The sequence below is a fragment of the Pelophylax lessonae genome (assembly GCF_965119305.1).
Source record: "Pelophylax lessonae genome assembly, chromosome: 13".
In the NCBI taxonomy this organism is placed as follows: Eukaryota; Metazoa; Chordata; class Amphibia; order Anura; family Ranidae; genus Pelophylax; species Pelophylax lessonae.
In genome coordinates, this window is record NC_138780.1 from 1,478,626 (window position 1) to 1,501,692 (window position 23,067).

Genomic DNA, 23,067 nt, shown 5'->3' on the forward strand with positions numbered 1-23,067 from the left:
AAGATGGAGGATATTGGGTGGAGATGGGTCAGAGGACGAGGATGGAGATGGAGGATATTGGGTGGAGATGGGACAAAGGACGAGGATGGAGATGGAGGATATTGGGTGGAGTTGGGACAAAGGCTGAGGATGAAGATGGAGGTTATTGGATGGAGATGGGTCAGAGGATGAGGATGGAGATGGAGGATATTGGGTGGAGATGGGACAAAGGACGAGGATGAAGATGGAGGATATTGGGTGCAGTTGGGACAAAGGACGAGGATGAAGATGGAGGATATTGGGTGGAGATGGGTCAGAGGATGAGGATGGAGATGGAGGATATTGGGTGGAGTTGGGACAAAGGACGAGGATGGAGATGGAGGATATTGGGTGGAGTTGGGACAAAGGACGAGGATGAAGATGGAGGATATTGGGTGGAGATGGGTCAGAGGACGAGGATGGAGATGGAGGATATTGGGTGGAGTTGGGACAAAGGACGAGGATGAAGATGGAGGATATTGGGTGGAGATGGGTCAGAGGACGAGGATGGAGATGGAGGATATTGGGTGGAGATGGGACAAAGGATGAGGATGGAGATGGAGGTTATTGGGTGGAGATGGGACAAAGGACGAGGATGAAGATGGAGGATATTGGGTGGAGTTGGGACAAAGGACGAGGATGAAGATGGAGGATATTGGGTGGAGATGGGACAAAGGATGAGGATGGAGATGGAGGATATTGGGTGGAGTTGGGACAAAGGCTGAGGATGAAGATGGAGGTTATTGGATGGAGACGGGTCAGAGGATGAGGATGGAGATGGAGGATATTGGGTGGAGTTGGGACAAAGGCTGAGGATGAAGATGGAGGTTATTGGATGGAGATGGGTCAGAGGATGAGGATGGAGATGGAGGATATTGGGTGGAGTTGGGACAAAGGACGAGGATGAAGATGGAGGATATTGGGTGCAGTTGGGACAAAGGACGAGGATGAAGATGGAGGATATTGGGTGGAGTTGGGACAAAGGACGAGGATGGAGATGGAGGATATTGGGTGGAGTTGGGATGAAGGATGAGGATGGAGATGGAGGATATTGGGTGGAGTTGGGATGAAGGATGAGGATGGAGATGGAGGATATTGGGTGGAGATGGGTCAGAGGATGAGGATGGAGATGGAGGATATTGGGTGGAGTTGGGACAAAGGACGAGGATGGAGATGGAGGATATTGGGTGGAGTTGGGACAAAGGATGAGGATGGAGATGGAGGATATTGGGTGGAGATGGGACAAAGGACGAGGATGGAGATGGAGGATATTGGGTGGAGTTGGGATAAAGGACGAGGATGGAGATGGAGGATATTGGGTGGAGTTGGGACAAAGGACGAGGATGGAGATGGAGGATATTGGGTGGAGTTGGGACAAAGGATGAGGATGGAGGATATTGGGTGGAGTTGGGACAAAGGACGAGGATGAAGATGGAGGTTATAGGATGGAGAAGGGACAGAGGACGAGGATGGAGATGGAGGATATTGGGTGGAGTTGGGACAAAGGACGAGGATGGAGATGGAGGATATTGGGTGGAGATGGGACAAAGGACGAGGATGGAGATGGAGGATATTGGGTGGAGTTGGGATGAAGGATGAGGATGGAGATGGAGGATATTGGGTGGAGTTGGGACAAAGGACGAGGATGGAGATGGAGGATATTGGGTGGAGATGGGACAAAGGACGAGGATGGAGATGGAGGATATTGGGTGGAGTTGGGATGAAGGATGAGGATGGAGATGGAGGATATTGGGTGGAGATGGGACAAAGGATAAAGATGGTGGACACATGATATTAGAAAGAGATTGAAGAGAGAAGGTGATAGGGCAGGGGAGGACAGAGTAGGGATATTGTGGATGGAGGATCGATGATAGAAGAGGAAATTGGCCTAGAGAGGATGAAGATGAAGAAAAGTAAATGGAAAATGCTGTCAGAAAAGGAATGCACAGGAAGAAGATGGAGGTCAAAGGGTGGAGATGGAAGATGGAGATCAGAGAAGCAAGAACAAGGATGGATATGTAGGAGAGGAGATGGAGAACAGAAAATGAAGATGGAGGAGAGAGGAAGATGGAGAACTGGAGATGGAGGAGAGAGGAAGATGATGGAGATGGAGGAGAGAGGAAGATGATGGAGATGGAGGAGAGAGGAAGATGATGGAGATGGAGGAGAGAGGAAGATGATGGAGATGGAGGAGAGAGGAAGATGATGGAGATGGAGGAGAGAGGAAGATGATGACGATGGAGGAGAGAGGAAGATGATGGAGATGGAGGAGAGAGGAAGATGATGGAGATGGAGGAGAGAGGAAGATGATGGAGATGGAGGAGAGAGGAAGATGATGGAGATGGAGGAGAGAGGAAGATGATGGAGATGGAGGAGAGAGGAAGATGATGGAGATGGAGGAGAGAGGAAGATGATGACGATGGAGGAGAGAGGAAGATGATGGAGATGGAGGAGAGAGGAAGATGATGGAGATGGAGGAGAGAGGAAGATGATGAAGATGGAGGAGAGGATGAAGATGATGAAGATGGAGGAGAGAGGAAGATGATGGAGATGGAGGAGAGAGGAAGATGATGGAGATGGAGGAGAGAGGAAGATGATGGAGATGGAGATGGAGGAGAGAGGAAGATGATGGAGATGGAGATGGAGGAGAGAGGAAGATGATGGAGATGGAGGAGAGGATGAAGATGATGGAGATGGAGGAGAGAGGAAGATGATGGAGATGGAGGAGAGAGGAAGACGATGGAGATGGAGATGGAGGAGAGAATGAAGATGATGGAGATGGAGGAGAGAGGAAGATGATGAAGAAGATGGAGGAGAGGATGAAGATGATGGAGATGGAGGAGAGAGGAAGATGATGGAGATGGAGGAGAGGATGAAGATGATGGAGATGGAGGAGAGAGGAAGATGAAGAAGATGGAGGAGAGGATGAAGATGATGGAGATGGAGGAGAGAGGAAGATGATGGAGATGGAGGAGAGGATGAAGATGATGGAGATGGAGGAGAGAGGAAGATGATGGAGATGGAGGAGAGGATGAAGATGATGGAGATGGAGGAGAGGATGAAGATGGAGGAGAGAGGAAGATGATGAAGATGGAGGAGAGAGGAAGATGATGAAGATGGAGGAGAGAGGAAGATGATGGAGATGGAGGAGAGAGGAAGATGATGACGATGGAGGAGAGAGGAAGATGATGAAGATGGAGGAGAGGATGAAGATGATGAAGATGGAGGAGAGAGGAAGATGATGGAGATGGAGGAGAGAGGAAGATGATGGAGATGGAGGAGAGAGGAAGATGATGGAGATGGAGATGGAGGAGAGAGGAAGATGATGGAGATGGAGGAGAGAGGAAGATGATGGAGATGGAGGAGAGGATGAAGATGATGGAGATGGAGGAGAGAGGAAGATGATGGAGATGGAGGAGAGAGGAAGACGATGGAGATGGAGATGGAGGAGAGAATGAAGATGATGAAGATGGAGGAGAGAGGAAGATGATGAAGATGGAGGAGAGAGGAAGATGATGAAGATGGAGGAGAGAGGAAGATGATGGAGATGGAGGAGAGAGGAAGATGATGACGATGGAGGAGAGAGGAAGATGATGAAGATGGAGGAGAGGATGAAGATGATGAAGATGGAGGAGAGAGGAAGATGATGGAGATGGAGGAGAGAGGAAGATGATGGAGATGGAGGAGAGAGGAAGATGATGGAGATGGAGATGGAGGAGAGAGGAAGATGATGGAGATGGAGGAGAGAGGAAGATGATGGAGATGGAGGAGAGGATGAAGATGATGGAGATGGAGGAGAGAGGAAGATGATGGAGATGGAGGAGAGAGGAAGACGATGGAGATGGAGATGGAGGAGAGAATGAAGATGATGGAGATGGAGGAGAGAGGAAGATGATGAAGAAGATGGAGGAGAGGATGAAGATGATGGAGATGGAGGAGAGAGGAAGATGATGGAGATGGAGGAGAGGATGAAGATGGAGGAGAGAGGAAGATGATGAAGATGGAGGAGAGAGGAAGATGATGAAGAAGATGGAGGAGAGGATGAAGATGATGGAGATGGAGGAGAGAGGAAGATGATGGAGATGGAGGAGAGGATGAAGATGGAGGAGAGAGGAAGATGATGAAGATGGAGGAGAGAGGAAGATGATGAAGATGGAGGAGAGAGGAAGATGATGGAGATGGAGGAGAGAGGAAGATGATGACGATGGAGGAGAGGATGAAGATGGAGGAGAGAGGAAGATGATGGAGATGGAGATGGAGGAGAGAGGAAGATGATGGAGATGGAGGAGAGAGGAAGATGATGGAGATGGAGGAGAGAGGAAGATGATGGAGATGGAGGAGAGAGGAAAATGATGGAGATGGAGGAGAGGATGAAGATGGAGGAGAGAGGAAGATGATGGAGATGGAGGAGAGAGGAAGATGAGGAAGATGATGGAGATGGAGGAGAGAGGAAGATGATGGAGATGGAGGAGAGAGGAAAATGATGGAGATGGAGGAGAGGATGAAGATGAGGCTGATGGAAAAAGATGGAGGGCAGATGGGGGGGGGGGAGGGGAGGTTTGAATTATCCTAAACATAGAAGAAGATAAAAGTAAGTCAAAGTGGAGGCCATCTTGGAACAGGAGGGTGGAGTTTCCCCTTAGCAGTGGGTGGGGTCAGGGACAGGGTGGGAGGAGAAAGGGGAGGTCCGGGCCTCTGATTGATAACTTGCCTCTTCTGTCTCCTGGAGTGCAGGTCACACTGAGAGGCCTATGAACAGAGAGAGGGACATGTAGGTCTGCAATGGACGATGTCTGGCCAGCAGCGCCCCCTGCAGGACTCCCATCTGCTGGTGGTATACTGAGAGCGCAGCACCCCACTCCACCATGAACCCATATATCAGCTATGGGGGGGACCCAGAAGGACAAATACCCCCCCCCCCCCCGGGGTCTTCCCACTCTCCAGATGAGGCCACCAATCTCTCAGTGACGGATCTTCTCAGGGTGAGGCCTCCTGATTGGTGGAGGCAAAGCTGAAATCTGAGTTTTTGGTGGAGTGACATCATAATATATATAAGGCTGAAGCTCCTCCCTCCTCCCATCCAGAAGCCCCTCCTATTTACAATGTATATATCTCCTCCCATATTGAACCCCAATCCACTCCTTCTCTCTCCTGATTGGTTCTTCCTGACGCCGCAATTTCATTTCCTGGAGGGGAGGGGCAATGGAAGGGTAATTCTACCCCTAAAGAGAGCCAGCTGTGTGTGGAGGGAAGGGATTTCACCTTCTGTACAGGAAGGAGTGCTTTACAGTAAGAGCATTAGGAAGGGCTCTTTGTAGTAAAAACTGTAGGAAGGGTTCTTTATGGGTAAAAGCTATAGGAAGCGTTCATTAGGAAGGGCTCTTTATAGTAAAAGCTGTGGGAAGGGCTCTTTATAGTAATAGCTGTGGGAAGGGATCATTACAATAAGAGCTTTAGGAAGGGCTCTTTATAGTAAAAGCTGTAGGAAGGGTTCTTTATAGTAATAGCTTTAGGAAGGGTTCATTACAGCAAGAGCATTAGGAAGGGTTCTTTATAGTAAAAGCTGTGGGAAGGGTTCTTTATAGTAAAAGCTGTGGGAAGGGGTCTTTATAGTAAAAGCTGTGGGAAGGGTTCTTTATAGTAAAAGCTGTGGGAAGGGTTCTTTATAGTAAAAGCTGTGGGAAGGGGTCTTTATAGTAAAAGCTGTGGGAAGGGATCATTACAATAAGAGCTTTAGGAAGGGCTCTTTATAGTAAAAGCTGTAGGAAGGGTTCTTTATAGTAATAGCTTTAGGAAGGGTTCATTACAGCAAGAGCATTAGGAAGGGTTCTTTATAGTAAAAGCTGTGGGAAGGGTTCTTTATAGTAAAAGCTGTGGGAAGGGGTCTTTATAGTAAAAGCTGTGGGAAGGGTTCTTTATAGTAAAAGCTGTGGGAAGGGTTCTTTATAGTAAAAGCTGTGGGAAGGGGTCTTTATAGTAAAAGCTGTGGGAAGGGTTCTTTATAATAAAAGCTGTAGGAAGGGTTCTTTATAGTAATAGCTTTAGGAAGGGTTCATTACAGCAAGAGCATTAGGAAGGGTTCTTTATAGTAAAAGCTGTAGGAAGAATTCTTTATAATAAAACCTGTAGGAAGGGTTCTTTATAGTAATAGCTTTAGGAAGGGTTCATTACAGCAAGAGCATTAGGAAGGGTTCTTTATAGTAAAAGCTGTGGGAAGGGTTCTTTATAGTAAAAGCTGTGGGAAGGGGTCTTTATAGTAAAAGCTGTGGGAAGGGTTCTTTATAGTAAAAGCTGTGGGAAGGGGTCTTTATAGTAAAAGCTGTGGGAAGGGTTCTTTATAATAAAAGCTGTAGGAAGGGTTCTTTATAGTAATAGCTTTAGGAAGGGTTCATTACAGCAAGAGCATTAGGAAATGTTCTTTATAGTAAAAGCTGAGGGAATGGTTCTTTATAGTAAAAGCTGTAGGAAGGGTTCTTTATAGTAATAGCTTTAGGAAGGGTTCATTACAGCAAGAGCATTAGGAAGGGTTCTTTATAGTAAAAGCTGTGGGAAGGGTTCTTTATAGTAAAAGCTGTGGGAAGGGGTCTTTATAGTAAAAGCTGTGGGAAGGGTTCTTTATAGTAAAATCTGTAGGAAGGGTTCTTTATAGTAATAGCTGTAGGAAGGGGTTCATTACAGTAAGAACGTTAGGAAGAGCTCTTTATAGTAAAAGCGGAGAAGAGCTGACCGCATGAAGCAGCAATGGAAATTTTTCAATGCAGAGCGGACACTTATCAGCTCAGGATGTGCGCAGTGATTATGGGATAGAATGGGATGATGTGATTGGACGGTCTGAGAGAGGAGGAGTGGCTTGGTATAGAAGTCTCATACAGTTATAAGTGTAGGAGCTCTCTAGGCTAAGCTGCCCCACAGTAAGTATTACTCCATTCCTTCAGCACTGTTCAGCACACCTGAAGTGCGCAGCGGATAGATGGATGGATGGATGGGGGGGTCATTAGACACCCCCCATGCCTCTCTGTAGTGTTTCACTCTCTGGGGGAGGCGCTCACATTTACCTCGGACGAAGTTGAGTTCTGTCAGCAGCTTCAGCTCTCTGCTGACGTCCAGCTTGAATGGTGGCAGAGGAACGCAGGCAGCCAGGCGGAAGGTCTGCACGGAGTCGATCGCTCGGATAATCCTAAAGAATGAGAAGAGGAAATTGGAGGAGAACTGAGGGGGGCGGAGTCTATAATTCTTCCATCTACCAATTGTTTTCTAAATCTGCCTGACATTGTCACTGCTGTGTGCACTGTCATTGGGTGAAATGAGGGCGACCAATCGGTGGGAGGTGGCGCCCTCCTGTGTGTACTGTCATTGGGTGAAATGAGGGGCGACCAATCGGTGGGAGGTGGCGCCCTCCTGTGTGTACTGTCATTGGGTGAAATGAGGGCGACCAATCAGGAGGGAGGTGGTGCCCTGCTGTGTGTATTGTCATTGGGTGAAATGAGGGCGACCAATCGGTGGGGAGGTGGCGCCCTCCTGTGTGTACTCTCATTGGGTGAAATGAGGGCGACCAATAAGTGGGGAGGTGGCGCCCTGCTGTGTGTACTGTCATTGGGTGAAATGGGGGCGACCAATCGGTGGGGAGGTGGCGCCCTGTTGTGTGTACTGTCATTGGGTGAAAAGAGGGCAACCAATTGGTGGGGAGGTGGCGCCCTCCTGTGTTGGGTCATTGGGTTCTTACCGCTCATGCAGCTGTTTTGCTGCCAGGACAAAGCACGGCTGTTCCGTCTCCTTCATCACCTCCTGAGCGTAGCACACCAACCCCGAATTCTCCAGCAACGTCTGCCGCTCCCACACCTCTGATTCCAGGACACAGCGCCGCTCACGCTGCCGCTCTGCAATGTCTCGGGTCAGCGCCGCCTGCTTATCATCCAGTGCAGAGCGCAGCGCCCCAATCAGCTGCAGAGCCTCTTCCTGCGCCTTCCCTCCATTCATCTGTAGGGGGAGACACGTCCCATTATAGGGCAAGGATGAGGTCATTATAGGGCAAGGGTGGGGTCATTATAGGGCAAGTGTGGGGTCATTATAGGGCAAGGATGGGGTCATTATAGGGCAAGGATGGGGCCATTATAGGGCAAGGGTGGGGTCATTATAGGGCAAGGATGGGGTACTTATAGGGCAAGGATGGGGTCATTATAGGGCAAGGATGGGTTCATTATAGGGCAAGGATGGGGCCATTATAGGGCAAGGATGGGGTCATTATAGGGCAAGGATGGGGTCATTATAGGACAAGTATGGGGTCATTATAGGACAAGTATGGGGTCATTATAGGGTAAGGATGGGGTCATTATAGGACAAGTATGGGGTCATTATAGGACAAGTATGGGGTCATTATAGGGTAAGGATGGGGTCATTATAGGACAAGTATGGGGTCATTATAGGACAAGTATGGGGTCATTATAGGGTAAGGATGGGGTCATTATAGGACAAGTATGGGGTCATTATAGGGTAAGGATGGGGTCATTATAGGACAAGTATGGGGTCATTATAGGGTAAGGATGGGGCCATTATAGGACAAGTATGGGGTCATTATAGGGTAAGGATGGGGTCATTATAGGACAAGTATGGGGTCATTATAGGGTAAGGATGGGGCCATTATAGGACAAGTATGGGGTCATTATAGGGCAAGGATGGGGTCTTTATAGGGCAAGGATGGGGCCATTATAGGACAAGTATGGGGTCATTATAGGGTAAGGATGGGGTCATTATAGGACAAGTATGGGGTCATTATAGGGCAAGTATGGGGTCATTATTTGGGTAATGTTTGGGCAAATATTAGGCAGGTATGGGGGTCGTTATTAGGGTAAATATTGCCAAATATGGGTCAATTATTGGGTAAATTTTGAACAGTTATAGGGTAGTTATTGGGAAAGTATGGGGGTAATTATGGAGTAATTATCAGGTCATTTTTGATCAGTTATAGGGTCATTATTGGGCAAGTGTGGGGTTATTATTTGGGTAATTATTGGGTATAATGAATGAGTAATTGGGCAACCTCTTTAAACTTTCTATTATTCTCAGTCACTTCTGGCGGGGTGGGGGAGGTTACAGGGATGAGGGAGGATGGCGATGCATTGCGCATTATTCACCCCCCTTACCCCTCCCCCTTGCACACCCAGACTGGGGAATTTTGGCTTCTCTGGGATAATTGCCCAATTTCTGAGGACAAGTGATGGATGGCCATATATTGTTCATTGTCCAATCCCCCCCCACCCCCCCCCCCCTGCACCAATACTGTTATATTGATAATGGAGCATGGTGAGCGCTGGGTATACAGGGGTGGGCGGAGTGTTAGAATTTAGGGTGATGTGACATCCAATAGGAGAACCCCGTCATTCCTCACCTCAGTCTGCTTTATACTCTCCTCCAGCTCATTGATCTGCCCCTGCACCACGTGCTGACTGCCCAGGATATACGCCAAACTCTTACTCAGCTTCTCCTGCAACACACAATGGGGGTTATAAACCCCGATATTACCACCCCCCCCCCCCCCCCCCCATATCATCTCATATAGAACAATATCACCTAAACATGCAGAACTATATAACACAAGGCACACTGTGATATCAGTATAAAATATCATCTCATGTAATATAAACTGATACAATATGCTAACATGAGATCATATCACATCATTATAAAATATAATCCTATGTAGTATAATTGTTCTCATTTAATATAATAAGATACACCCAAATATAGAAAATAACAGTATAATAGGATAAAACATAAGAGTGTAATATAATATATTGTGTTAGATCATAATAACCTGAAATACAGAATACAGAGAATGTTTATATATTATATTATATTATAGAATATCCGAAAACACAACAATGTATCCACTCATCTTATATTGTATTATAATATCGTTACATTGTAAAAACCTAAAATTTCCTTTTGTATAGTATTATTATCCTTCAAACACAACACACAGAGACTGGATTATTATATTATATTATATTATATTATATTATATTATATTGTTACATAGTTAGTCTGGTTGAAAAAAGTCCATCCAGTTCAACCAATAAAAGGGAAAAAAATATATTATATTATGTTATATTATATTATATTATGTTATGTTATGTTATATTATGTTATGTTATATTATATTATATTATGTTATGTTATATTATATTATATTATGTTATATTATATTATGTTATGTTATGTTATGTTATATTATATTATATTATGTTATATTATATTATATTATGTTATGTTATATTATATTATATTATGTTATGTTATATTATATTATATTATGTTATATTATATTATATTATGTTATGTTATATTATATTATATTATGTTATGTTATATTATATTATGGTATATTATATTATGTTATGTTATGTTATGTTATATTATATTATATTATGTTATGTTACGTTATATTATATTATATTATATTGTTACATAGTTAGTCTGGTTCAAAAAAGTCCTTCCAGTTCAACCAATAAAAGTGAAAAAAATATATTATGTCATGTTACATTATATTATATTATGTTACATTATATTATATTACATTATATTATATTATAATACACTGGATTATATTTAAGCCTGTAACACAATATATCTGGTCATGTTATATCATATTTTATTATTGTTACATTGTACCGGACGCTGGTGTGCTGTTTTATTATGCATGGTATTATATTATCCTGGAACACAACAATCAATGAGCACATTACTGTTTCTATTATATTTCTTATTACACAATATTATTATGTTAGTTATAATTTTTATATATTATTTTATATATTACACTGTCCTATGTTTTGTAATACTATTTACTGTGTATAATATTTGTTCATTGTATTACACTTTGTTATATTCTTTATATATTATATTATAGATTATTTTTATATATATATATATTATCGTATTCCACTCTATTTTGTTTTATTAAATATATTTTTTAATATTTTTAATTTCATATTTTTTTAATATTTTTTGTAATATTTTAATATTGTTAATATTTCATATTTTTTATTTATTTTCTTTTTCTTAGAACACAACGCCCAGAATAAAGTCCATGTTATATCCTTCTTATCACATGAGGTCCTCTCCCCAGATGATTATATTTATTATTCTCTGAATATATACGATGGTGTGGCGTCCATCTTACCCGTAGTGCCTGGTAGGCGCTGATAATGGGGGTGATTTTGTGCCCGGTGTGGGTGCGGCGGACTCGGCAGATCTGGCACACCAGGCGTTGGCAGGTCTTGCAGTACAGGTGGACCTCCTCCTTGTGGTCGGGGCAGGTTAAGCCCTGCAGGAGATATAAGAAGATGGAGTCAGAGGCATTGGACACCCCAGACGTGGGCCTTCCGGCATCCACCTCCCGCTCTCACCTTGGGTTTGAAGGTCAGGGTGGGCGGCGTGGGCTCGTGTTGGGCCTTCTGGGTGCCCCAGGGGTGGTAGAGTTTGAAGCATTCGTTGCAGAAGCTGGCCCGGCACTCGGTGCAGCCCTTGCTGGCCTCCTGCTGGGGGGGTTTACAGAACTGGCACATGATGGCCGTGCTGATGTTGACCGTCTGCCGGTAGCGCTCTACCACCCGCTCCAGGGTCAGGTTCCGGAACAGGTTGCCCAGCCCCCGCTCCCCGAGGTCCACGTCGTGCTGGCAGGACGGACATGGGAAGAGGACCATCTGTGGGTGGGCAGGGCCACGTTTCCTACCAGGATAGGTGCCAAATCCTGCCAAGGAGAAGAGAGACACCAGGACATGATTCCAGGGACATCACCAGGGACATCACCAGGGATATCACCAGGGACATCACCAGGGATATCACCAGGGATATCACCAGGGACATCACCAGGGACATCACCAGGGATATCACCAGGGACATCACCAGGGACATCACCAGGGATATCACCAGGGACATCACCAGGGACGTCACCAGGGATATCACCAGGAACATCACCAGGGACATCACCAGGGATATCACCAGGGACATCACCAGGGACATCACCAGGGACATCACCAGGAACATCACCAGGGACATCACCAGGGATATCACCAGGGATATCACCAGGGACATCACCAGGGATATCACCAGGGACATCACCAGGGACATCACCAGGAACATCACCAGGGATATCACCAGGGACATCACCAGGGACATCACCAGGGACATCACCAGGGATATCACCAGGGACACCACCAGGGATATCACCAGGGACATCACCAGGGATATCACCAGGGATATCACCAGGGACATCACCAGGGATATCACCAGGGATATCACCAGGGACATCACCAGGGACATCACCAGGGACATCACCAGGGATATCACCAGGGACATCACCAGGGACATCACCAGGGATATCACCAGGGATATCACCAGGGACATCACCAGGGATATCACCAGGGATATCACCAGGGACATCACCAGGGATATCACCAGGGATATCACCAGGGACATCACCAGGGATATCACCAGGGATATCACCAGGGACATCACCAGGGACATCACCAGGGATATCACCAGGGACATCACCAGGGACATCACCAGGGATATCACCAGGGACATCACCAGGGATATCACCAGGGATATCACCAGGGACATCACCAGGGACATCACCAGGGATATCACCAGGGATATCACCAGGGACATCACCAGGGACATCACCAGGGACATCACCAGGGATATCACCAGGGACATCACCAGGGACATCACCAGGGATATCACCAGGGACATCACCAGGGACATCACCAGGGATATCACCAGGGACATCACCAGGGACATCACCAGGGATATCACCAGGGACATCACCAGGGATATCACCAGGGACATCACCAGGGACATCACCAGGGATATCACCAGGGACATCACCAGGGACATCACCAGGGATATCACCAGGGACATCACCAGGGATATCACCAGGGACATCACCAGGGATATCACCAGGGACATCACCAGGGACATTACCAGGGATATCACCAGGGACATCACCAGGGATATCACCAGGGACATCACCAGGGACATCACCAGGGACGTCACCAGGGACATCACCAGGGACGTCACCAGGGACATCACCAGGGATATCACCAGGGACATCACCCATGAGATAAGAGGACTCATTGTCCTTCAAGAGTCCCTGAATGTCTGAGCGTCTGATATCTGATTACTTTGTTAGCAGATGGAGGTCCATACAGGGGCCAATCATCACCAGATCCCAATGACCGTCCTCTGACTAAACCCCAACCCTAAAGACCTGGAGACTACCGGACCTTACCAGAGAGAATCCCTGGGGACGGTCCAACCGAAACCCCTCAAATAGCCAAAAATATGGGGAGCTCCGCTGTTCCTTAAATACCACTTACTGACCCCCCCACTTCCACCACCACTTCCCCCGATATCTCCTCCTCATTCCCCTCATTGACCCCCCCCCCCCAATATCTCCTCCTTATTTCCCTCAGTGACCCAATATATCCTCATTCCCCTCATTAACCCCAATATCTCCTCCTCATTCCCCTCATTGACCCCAATATCTCCTCCTCATTCCCCTCATTGACCCCCCAATATCTCCTCCTTATTTCCCTCAGTGACCCGATAGATATCCTCATTCCCCTCATTTACCACCAATATCTCCTCCTCATTCCCCTCATTGACCCCCAATATATCCTCCTCATTCCCCTCATTGACCCCCCCCCCCCAATATCTCCTCCTCATTCCCCTCAGTGACCCAATAGATATCCTCATCCCCCTCATTTACCACCAATATCTATCTCCTCCTCATTCCCCTCATTGACCCCCCCCCCAATATCTCCTCCTCGATCCCCTCAGTGACCCAATATATATCCTCATTCCCCTCATTGACCCCCAAATATATCCTCCTCATTCCCCTCAGTGACTCCTCATGTCTCCTCCTCATTCCCCTCAGTGACCCAATATATATCCTGATTCCCCTCATTTACCCCCAATATCTCCTCCTCATTCCCCTCAATGACCCAATATATCCTCATTCCCCTCATTTACCACCAATATCTCCTCCTCATTCCCCTCATTGACTCCCAATATATCCTCCTCATTCCCCTCATTGACCCCCCCCCCCCAATATCTCCTCCTCATTCCCCTCAGTGACCCAATAGATATCCTCAATCCCCTCATTTACCACCAATATCTCCTCCTCATTCCCCTCATTGACCTCCCCAATATCACCTCATTCCCCTCAGTGACCCCTCGTGTCTCCTCCTCATTCCCCTCAGTGACCCCTCGTGTCTCCTCCTCATTCCCCTCAGTGACCCAATATATATCCTGATTCCCCTCATTGACCCCAATATCTCCTCCTCATTCCCCTCAGTGACCCAATAGATATCCTCATTCCCCTCATTTACCACCAATATCTATCTCCTCCTCATTCCCCTCATTGACCCCCCAATATATCCTCCTCATTCCCCTCAGTGACCCAATATATATCCTGATTCCCCTCATTTACCCCCAATATCTCCTCCTCATTCCCCTCAATGACCCCTCGTGTCTCCTTCTCATTCCCCTCAGTGACCCCTCGTGTCTCCTCCTCATTCCCCTCAGTGACCCAATATATATCCTCATTCCCCTCATTTACCACCAATATCTCCTCCTCATTTCCCTCAGTAATCCCATATATCAGGACCTCTCCTTATTTTCTCCTCATTCTTCTTAGTAACCCCCCCCCCCCCCATATCTCATAATTTCCCCCCTATATCTACTTATTAATTCCCCTTATAAACCACCCATATCCTGGACCCTCCATTTCTCCTCCTCATTCCCCTCAGTGACCCCCTTATATCTCCTCATTCCCCTCAATGACCCAATATATATCCTCATTCCCCTCATTAACCACCGATATCTCCTCCTCATTCCCCCTCATTGACCACCAATATCTCCTCCTCATTCCCCTCAGTGACCCAATATATCCTCATTCCCCTCATTGACCCCCCAATATCTCCTCCTTATTTCCCTCAGTGACCCGATAGATATCCTCATTCCCCTCATTTACCACCAATATCTCCTCCTCATTCCCCTCATTGACCCCCCCCCCCAATATCTCCTCCTCATTCCCCTCAGTGACCCAATAGATATCCTCATTCCCCTCATTTACCACCAATATCTATCTCCTCCTCATTCCCCTCATTGACCCCCCCCAATATCTCCTCCTCGATCCCCTCAGTGACCCCTCATGTCTCCTCCTCATTCCCCTCAGTGACCCAATATATATCCTGATTCCCCTCATTGACCACCAATATCTCCTCCTCATTTCCCTCAGTAATCCCATATATCAGGACCTCTCCTTATTTTCTCCTCATTCTTCTTAGTGACCCCCCCCCCCCCATATCTCATAATTTCCCCCCTACATCTACTTATTAATTCCCCTTATAAACCACCCATATCCTGGACCCTCCATATCTCCTCCTCATTCCCCTCAGTGACCCCCTATATCTTCTCATTCCCCTCATTGACACCCCCCCATATCTCCTCCTCATTCCCCTTAGTGACCCGCCAAATAACTCATCATTACCCCCCCCCCCCTCCCCGGGTATCCCCCTATATCTCCTCATCAATTCTCCTCGTAAACCACCCATATTAGTCACCCCCATATCTCCTCATTCCCCTGAGGAACCCCCTCCCCCCCAGCTCAGCATTTAGTGTACAGAGCGATCACATGTGTCTGTCTTCTGCCATTCCTCAGGGGCGGGAAGGAGCAGGACAGGGGGTGGGGCAGCACTCACCTGATTTGACGAGCCGCTCCTGCTTTGGCACTACCCTCCTGCCCATGCGGGGGCTGCGGGTGGAGGGGGAGGAGGCTGGTGAGTTGGGCTCGGAGTTGGGGTCACAGACGTACCCTCTCTGGAGGAGGATTTCGCTGGCACACACATGACACACGTTGTGCTTACACGGCAGGATAACGGGGTGCTTGTACATATCCTTACACACTGGGCACAAGAGCTCACGCTCCATGTTCTTCATACTGGTCTGTGGAGAGAGAACATGCCAGGATTACCATGGAGCTACAGAAACTGGGAATGCTGGGTGATGACATCACTCTACTGCTCTCCTCCCACAATCCTCCTATAGGTTATAAACACTGCTCAGTGATGACATCACCACACCGCTCTCCTCCCACAATCCTCCGTGTGATGTACCTATCGATTATACTAAGTATACAAGCTACTAGAAGGGGATAATTATGGCCACCAAGTCTCACCAACCGCCGGGTCTGAAAGGGCGTCTGAGATATAACGCCTCCGTACACACTCATGAGGAAAAAAAATCACCCCACAATAAGACATTAGGGCCCCACTAAGCTCCACCACCGCCATGAGGGCCACACCACTGCCACCACTGTGACCCTCAGGCCACACTAAGCCGTACCACCACCAAGAGTGCCACACTAAGCCGTACCACTGCCATGAGGACCACACAAGGCTAAAAATCACCACGAGGACCACATTAATTCTCACCATCACCATAAGGGCCACACCAAGCTCCACCAGATCCATGAGGAACACACTAAGTCTTACCACTGCCATGAGTGCCACACTAAGCCCCACCACATCCATGAGGACCACACTAAGCCCTACCACCACCATGAAGGCAAAACTAAGCCTTACTACCACCATGAGGGCAATACTAATCCCCACCACTGCCATGAGGGCCACAAAATCACTATGGGGACAACATTAATTCTTGCCACCCCCATGAGGGCCACACTAAACCCCACCAGCTCAATGAGGAACACACTAAGCCTTACCAGCACTATGAGGGCCACACTAAGCCCACCACATCCATGAGGAACACACTAAGCCTTACCACCGCCATGAGGGCCACACTAAGCCCCACCAGCTCAATGAGGAACACACTAAGCCTTACCACCACCATGAGGGCCACACTAAGCCCCACCAGCTCAATGAGGAACACACTAAGCCTTACCAGCACCATGAGGGCCACACTAAGCCCCACCAGCTCAATGAGGAACACACTAAGCCTTACCACCGCCATGAGGGCCACACTAAGCCCACCACATCCATGAGGACCACACTAAGCCTTACTACCACCATGAGGGCATCACTAAGCACCATTATATCCATGAGGCCCACACTAAGCCACACCACCACCATGAGTGCCACATTAGGCCTCATCACAACCATGAGGGCCACACTAAGCTTCACTGCCACCATGAGGGCCAAACAAAGCCTCACAACCACCACCATTGGGGCCACACTAAGCCTCATCACCACCATGAGGGCCATACTGTGCCGCACCACCACTATGAGAGCAACACTAAGCCTTCATATTGCTGTGAGGGCCACAATAAGACCCATTACTGCCATAAGGGCCACACTAAGCCCCGCTACAGACATGGTGACCACACTAAGCCCCGCTACAGACATGGTGACCACACTAAGCCCCACTATGGACATGGTGACCACATTAAGCCCTGCTACAGACATGGTGACCACATTAAGCCCTGCTACAGACATGGTGACCACATTAAGCCCCGCTACAGACATGGTGACCACATTAAGCTCTGCTACAGACATGGTGACCACATTAAGCCCTGCTACAGACATGGTGACCACATTAAGCCCCACTACAGACATAGTGACCACACTAAGCCCCACTACAGACATGGTGACCACACTAAGCCCCACTACAGACATGGTGACCACACTAAGCCCCACTACAGACATGGTGACCACATTAAGCCCCACTACAGACATGGTGACCACATTAAGCCCCACTACAGACATGGTGACCACACTAAGCCCCGCTATGGACATGAGGGCAGGATGGATGAAGCCCCCATGTGGACGTGGCCTTAGAGGGTATTTATTACTTAAGGACCCCCCTGCTCAAGTCTCCTCCCAGAACCCCCCAGGTGTTATGTCATTGGTCATCGGAGGATTATAAATAGCGCGTTGTGACCACACCATGGCACAGAGATAAAAGTCCCATCGTCTCCCCGCCATCGCCCCTCTCAGGTATATCACAGGTTCTGCCGTCCCTGTGGTGCATTCTGCGGTCCCTGCGTCACGCCCTCCCGGGGTCCCTCCCTGTCTGCTTCACCTTGTTCCCTCTCCGAGCTGCCATGTCCTCCCAGGTTGTCATAGAGAGGGGGAGGGACTCTGCAGCTCCTTCTCGTCCCCGGGAAAATGGAGGATGCAGTTGCCGTGGTAACCACTAGATGTGCTGCAGCCTCAGCAACGGCTGAGGAGGGGGGACCGCCGCTGCTCTACCAGCACCTCACCCCCTCCCCCCCCATCATCACTCTACCAGCGCCCCCCCCCCATCATCGCTCTACGTTTCTAGAAATAACAGACAACGTAACAAATACAATCATTACAATGTATCATTGTATCACCTGTCTGATCCTGCATCACCCCCCCCCCCCCAACGTACCTCTCCACCCAGCCCACTGACGTACCCCCCCACCCACCAAACTGACGTACCCCCCCACCCACCAAACTGACGTACCCCCCCCACCAAACTGACGTACCCCCCCCACCAAACTGACGTACCCCCCCACGACATACCCCCCCACCACACTAATGTACCCCCCCACCCCACTGGCATACCCCCCCACCACACTAATGTACCCCCCCCCACTTCACCAACGTACTCCCCCCCCACTGACGTATCCCTCCCCCACCCCACCGACGTACCCGCATCAGCCCCACCGACCCCACCAACTGCAGAGCACGCCGCATACCTGCACATGATGTCTGCCCCCCCCCCCCCAGACATGACACACACATGTCACTTACACTGATCCGCACCAAGGCGTCCATGATGGAGGTGAACGCCTGCAGGTCGTCTCCCTGTGCCATCCTCCCCCGCCGCCGCCACCGACCCTCTCCTGGAGAACGCTACCGAGGAACCAAAGGATGCTCAACCCAGAGAGGGGGGAGGGGGATACAGGGAGCATGAGCAGTGCGAAGGAGGAGGATGAGAGGACCGCACTGATCTCCATCCAATCCTGCCTGCTCAGTACCACTTCTCTCTACTATTCTCAGTATCTGTTCTTATTCTGTATGTATGGACTCTGCACAGTACTACTTCTCCTGTCCTGTATGCTGGGTGTAATTCTCAGTATCTGTTCTTATTCTGTATGTATGGACTCTGCACAGTACTACTTCTCCTGTCCTGTATGTTGGGTGTAATTCTCAGTATCTGTTCTTATTCTGTATGTATGGACTCTGCACAGTACTACTTCTCCTGTCCTGTATGCCGGGTGTAATTCTCGGTATCTGTTCTTATTCTGTATGTATGGACTCTGCACAGTACTACTTCTCCTGTCCTGTATGCCGGGTGTAATTCTCGGTATCTGTTCTTATTCTGTATGTATGGACTCTGCACAGTACTACTTCTCCTGTCCTGTATGCCGGATGTAATTCTCGGTATCTGTTCTTATTCTGTATGTATGGACTCTGCACAGTACTACTTCTCCTGTCCTGTATGCCGGGTGTAATTCTCAGTATCTGTTCTTATTCTGTATGTATGGACTCTGCACAGTACTACTTCCCCTGTCCTGTATGCCGGGTGTAATTCTCGGTATCTGTTCTTATTCTGTATGTATGGACTCTGCACAGTACTACTTCTCCTGTCCTGTATGCCGGGTGTAATTCTCAGTATCTGTTCTTATTCTGTATGTATGGACTCTGCACAGTACTACTTCTCCTGTCCTGTATGCCGGGTGTAATTCTCAGTATCTGTTCTTATTCTGTATGTATAGACTCTGCACAGTACTACTTCTCCTGTCCTGTATGCCGGGTGTAATTCTCAGTATCTGTTCTTATTCTGTATGTATGGACTCTGCACAGTACCACTTCTCCTGTCCTGTATGGGGGGTGTAATTCTCAGTATCTGTTCTTATTCTGTATGTATGGACTCTGCACAGTACTACTTCTCCTGTCCTGTATGCTGGGTGTAATTCTCGGTATCTGTTCTTATTCTGTATGTATGGACTCTGCACAGTACTACTTCTCCTGTCCTGTATGCCGGGTGTAATTCTCAGTATCTGTTCTTATTCTGTATGTATGGACTCTGCACAGTACTACTTCTCCTGTCCTGTATGCTGGGTGTAATTCTCGGTATCTGTTCTTATTCTGTATGTATGGACTCTGCACAGTACTACTTCTCCTGTCCTGTATGCCGGGTGTAATTCTCAGTATCTGTTCTTATTCTGTATGTATGGACTCTGCACAGTACTACTTCCCCTGTCCTGTATGCCGGGTGTAATTCTCGGTATCTGTTCTTATTCTGTATGTATGGACTCTGCACAGTACTACTTCTCCTGTCCTGTATGCCGGGTGTAATTCTCAGTATCTGTTCTTATTCTGTATGTATGGACTCTGCACAGTACTACTTCCCCTGTCCTGTATGCCGGGTGTAATTCTCGGTATCTGTTCTTATTCTGTATGTATGGACTCTGCACAGTACTACTTCTCCTGTCCTGTATGCCGGGTGTAATTCTCAGTATCTGTTCTTATTCTGTATGTATGGACTCTGCACAGTACTACTTCTCCTGTCCTGTATGCCGGGTGTAATTCTCAGTATCTGTTCTTATTCTGTATGTATAGACTCTGCACAGTACCACTTCTCCTGTCCTGTATGCCGGGTGTAATTCTCAGTATCTGTTCTTATTCTGTATGTATAGACTCTGCACAGTACTACTTCTCCTGTCCTGTATGCCGGGTGTAATTCTCAGTATCTGTTCTTATTCTGTATGTATGGACTCTGCACAGTACTACTTCTCCTGTCCTGTATGCCGGGTGTAATTCTCAGTATCTGTTCTTATTCTGTATGTATGGACTCTGCACAGTACTACTTCTCCTGTCCTGTATGCCGGGTGTAATTCTCAGTATCTGTTCTTATTCTGTATGTATGGACTCTGCACAGTACTACTTCCCCTGTCCTGTATGCCGGGTGTAATTCTCGGTATCTGTTCTTATTCTGTATGTATGGACTCTGCACAGTACTACTTCTCCTGTCCTGTATGCCGGGTGTAATTCTCAGTATCTGTTCTTATTCTGTATGTATAGACTCTGCACAGTACTACTTCTCCTGTCCTGTATGCCGGGTGTAATTCTCAGTATCTGTTCTTATTCTGTATGTATGGACTCTGCACAGTACTACTTCTCCTGTCCTGTATGCCGGGTGTAATTCTCAGTATCTGTTCTTATTCTGTATGTATGGACTCTGCACAGTACTACTTCTCCTGTCCTGTATGCTGGGTGTAATTCTCAGTATCTGTTCTTATTCTGTATGTATGGACTCTGCACAGTACTACTTCTCCTGTCCTGTATGCCGGGTGTAATTCTCAGTATCTGTTCTTATTCTGTATGTATAGACTCTGCACAGTACTACTTCTCCTGTCCTGTATGCTGGGTGTAATTCTCAGTATCTGTTCTTATTCTGTATGTATGGACTCTGCACAGTACTACTTCTCCTGTCCTGTATGCCGGGTGTAATTCTCAGTATCTGTTCTTATTCTGTATGTATGGACTCTGCACAGTACCACTTCTCCTGTCCTGTATGCCGGGTGTAATTCTCAGTATCTGTTCTTATTCTGTATGTATGGACTCTGCACAGTACTACTTCTCCTGTCCTGTATGCCGGGTGTAATTCTCAGTATCTGTTCTTATTCTGTATGTATAGACTCTGCACAGTACTACTTCTCCTGTCCTGTATGCTGGGTGTAATTCTCAGTATCTGTTCTTATTCTGTATGTATGGACTCTGCACAGTACTACTTCTCCTGTCCTGTATGCGGGGTGTAATTCTCGGTATCTGTTCTTATTCTGTATGTATGGACTCTGCACAGTACTACTTCTCCTGTCCTGTATGCGGGGTGTAATTCTCAGTATCTGTTCTTATTCTGTATGTATGGACTCTGCACAGTACTACTTCTCCTGTCCTGTATGCCGGGTGTAATTCTCAGTATCTGTTCTTATTCTGTATGTATGGACTCTGCACAGTACTACTTCTCCTGTCCTGTATGCGGGGTGTAATTCTCAGTATCTGTTCTTATTCTGTATGTATGGACTCTGCACAGTACTACTTCTCCTGTCCTGTATGCCGGGTGTAATTCTCAGTATCTGTTCTTATTCTGTATGTATGGACTCTGCACAGTACTACTTCTCCTGTCCTGTATGCCGGGTGTAATTCTCAGTATCTGTTCTTATTCTGTATGTATGGACTCTGCACAGTACTACTTCTCCTGTCCTGTATGCTGGGTGTAATTCTCAGTATCTGTTCTTATTCTGTATGTATGGACTCTGCACAGTACTACTTCTCCTGTCCTGTATGCCGGGTGTAATTCTCAGTATCTGTTCTTATTCTGTATGTATAGACTCTGCACAGTACTACTTCTCCTGTCCTGTATGCTGGGTGTAATTCTCAGTATCTGTTCTTATTCTGTATGTATGGACTCTGCACAGTACTACTTCTCCTGTCCTGTATGCCGGGTGTAATTCTCAGTATCTGTTCTTATTCTGTATGTATGGACTCTGCACAGTACCACTTCTCCTGTCCTGTATGCCGGGTGTAATTCTCAGTATCTGTTCTTATTCTGTATGTATGGACTCTGCACAGTACTACTTCTCCTGTCCTGTATGCCGGGTGTAATTCTCAGTATCTGTTCTTATTCTGTATGTATAGACTCTGCACAGTACTACTTCTCCTGTCCTGTATGCTGGGTGTAATTCTCAGTATCTGTTCTTATTCTGTATGTATGGACTCTGCACAGTACTACTTCTCCTGTCCTGTATGCCGGGTGTAATTCTCAGTATCTGTTCTTATTCTGTATGTATGGACTCTGCACAGTACTACTTCTCCTGTCCTGTATGCTGGGTGTAATTCTCGGTATCTGTTCTTATTCTGTATGTATGGACTCTGCACAGTACCACTTCTCCTGTCCTGTATGCTGGGTGTAATTCTCAGTATCTGTTCTTATTCTGTATGTATGGACTCTGCACAGTACTACTTCTCCTGTATGCTGGGTGTAATTCTC

At 47.3% G+C, this 23,067-nt stretch overlaps 1 protein-coding gene across 2 annotated transcripts in view; it reads right to left on the reverse strand.

Moving 5' to 3' along the window:
* The window catches only part of TRIM46 (tripartite motif containing 46), a 36,549-nt gene extending 17,567 nt beyond the window's left edge, over positions 1-18,982 (reverse strand). Inside the window, exons 1-7 of one of the 2 annotated variants that reach the window (XM_082274818.1) lie at positions 18,822-18,982; positions 15,786-16,029; positions 11,424-11,767; positions 11,198-11,341; positions 9,404-9,499; positions 7,742-7,995; positions 7,074-7,195 (exon numbers count right to left, since the gene is read on the reverse strand). In XM_082274818.1, the coding sequence (XP_082130944.1) occupies positions 7,074-7,195; positions 7,742-7,995; positions 9,404-9,499; positions 11,198-11,341; positions 11,424-11,767; positions 15,786-16,029; positions 18,822-18,884 (1,267 nt within the window). In that variant the 5' untranslated portion in view covers positions 18,885-18,982. Of the gene's footprint in view, positions 1-7,073; positions 7,196-7,741; positions 7,996-9,403; positions 9,500-11,197; positions 11,342-11,423; positions 11,768-15,785; positions 16,030-18,123; positions 18,193-18,821 lie in introns of those variants that run through there. The other variant, XM_082274819.1, reaches the window with a different exon arrangement.
* Between the last annotated feature and the right edge of the window lie 4,085 nt (positions 18,983-23,067).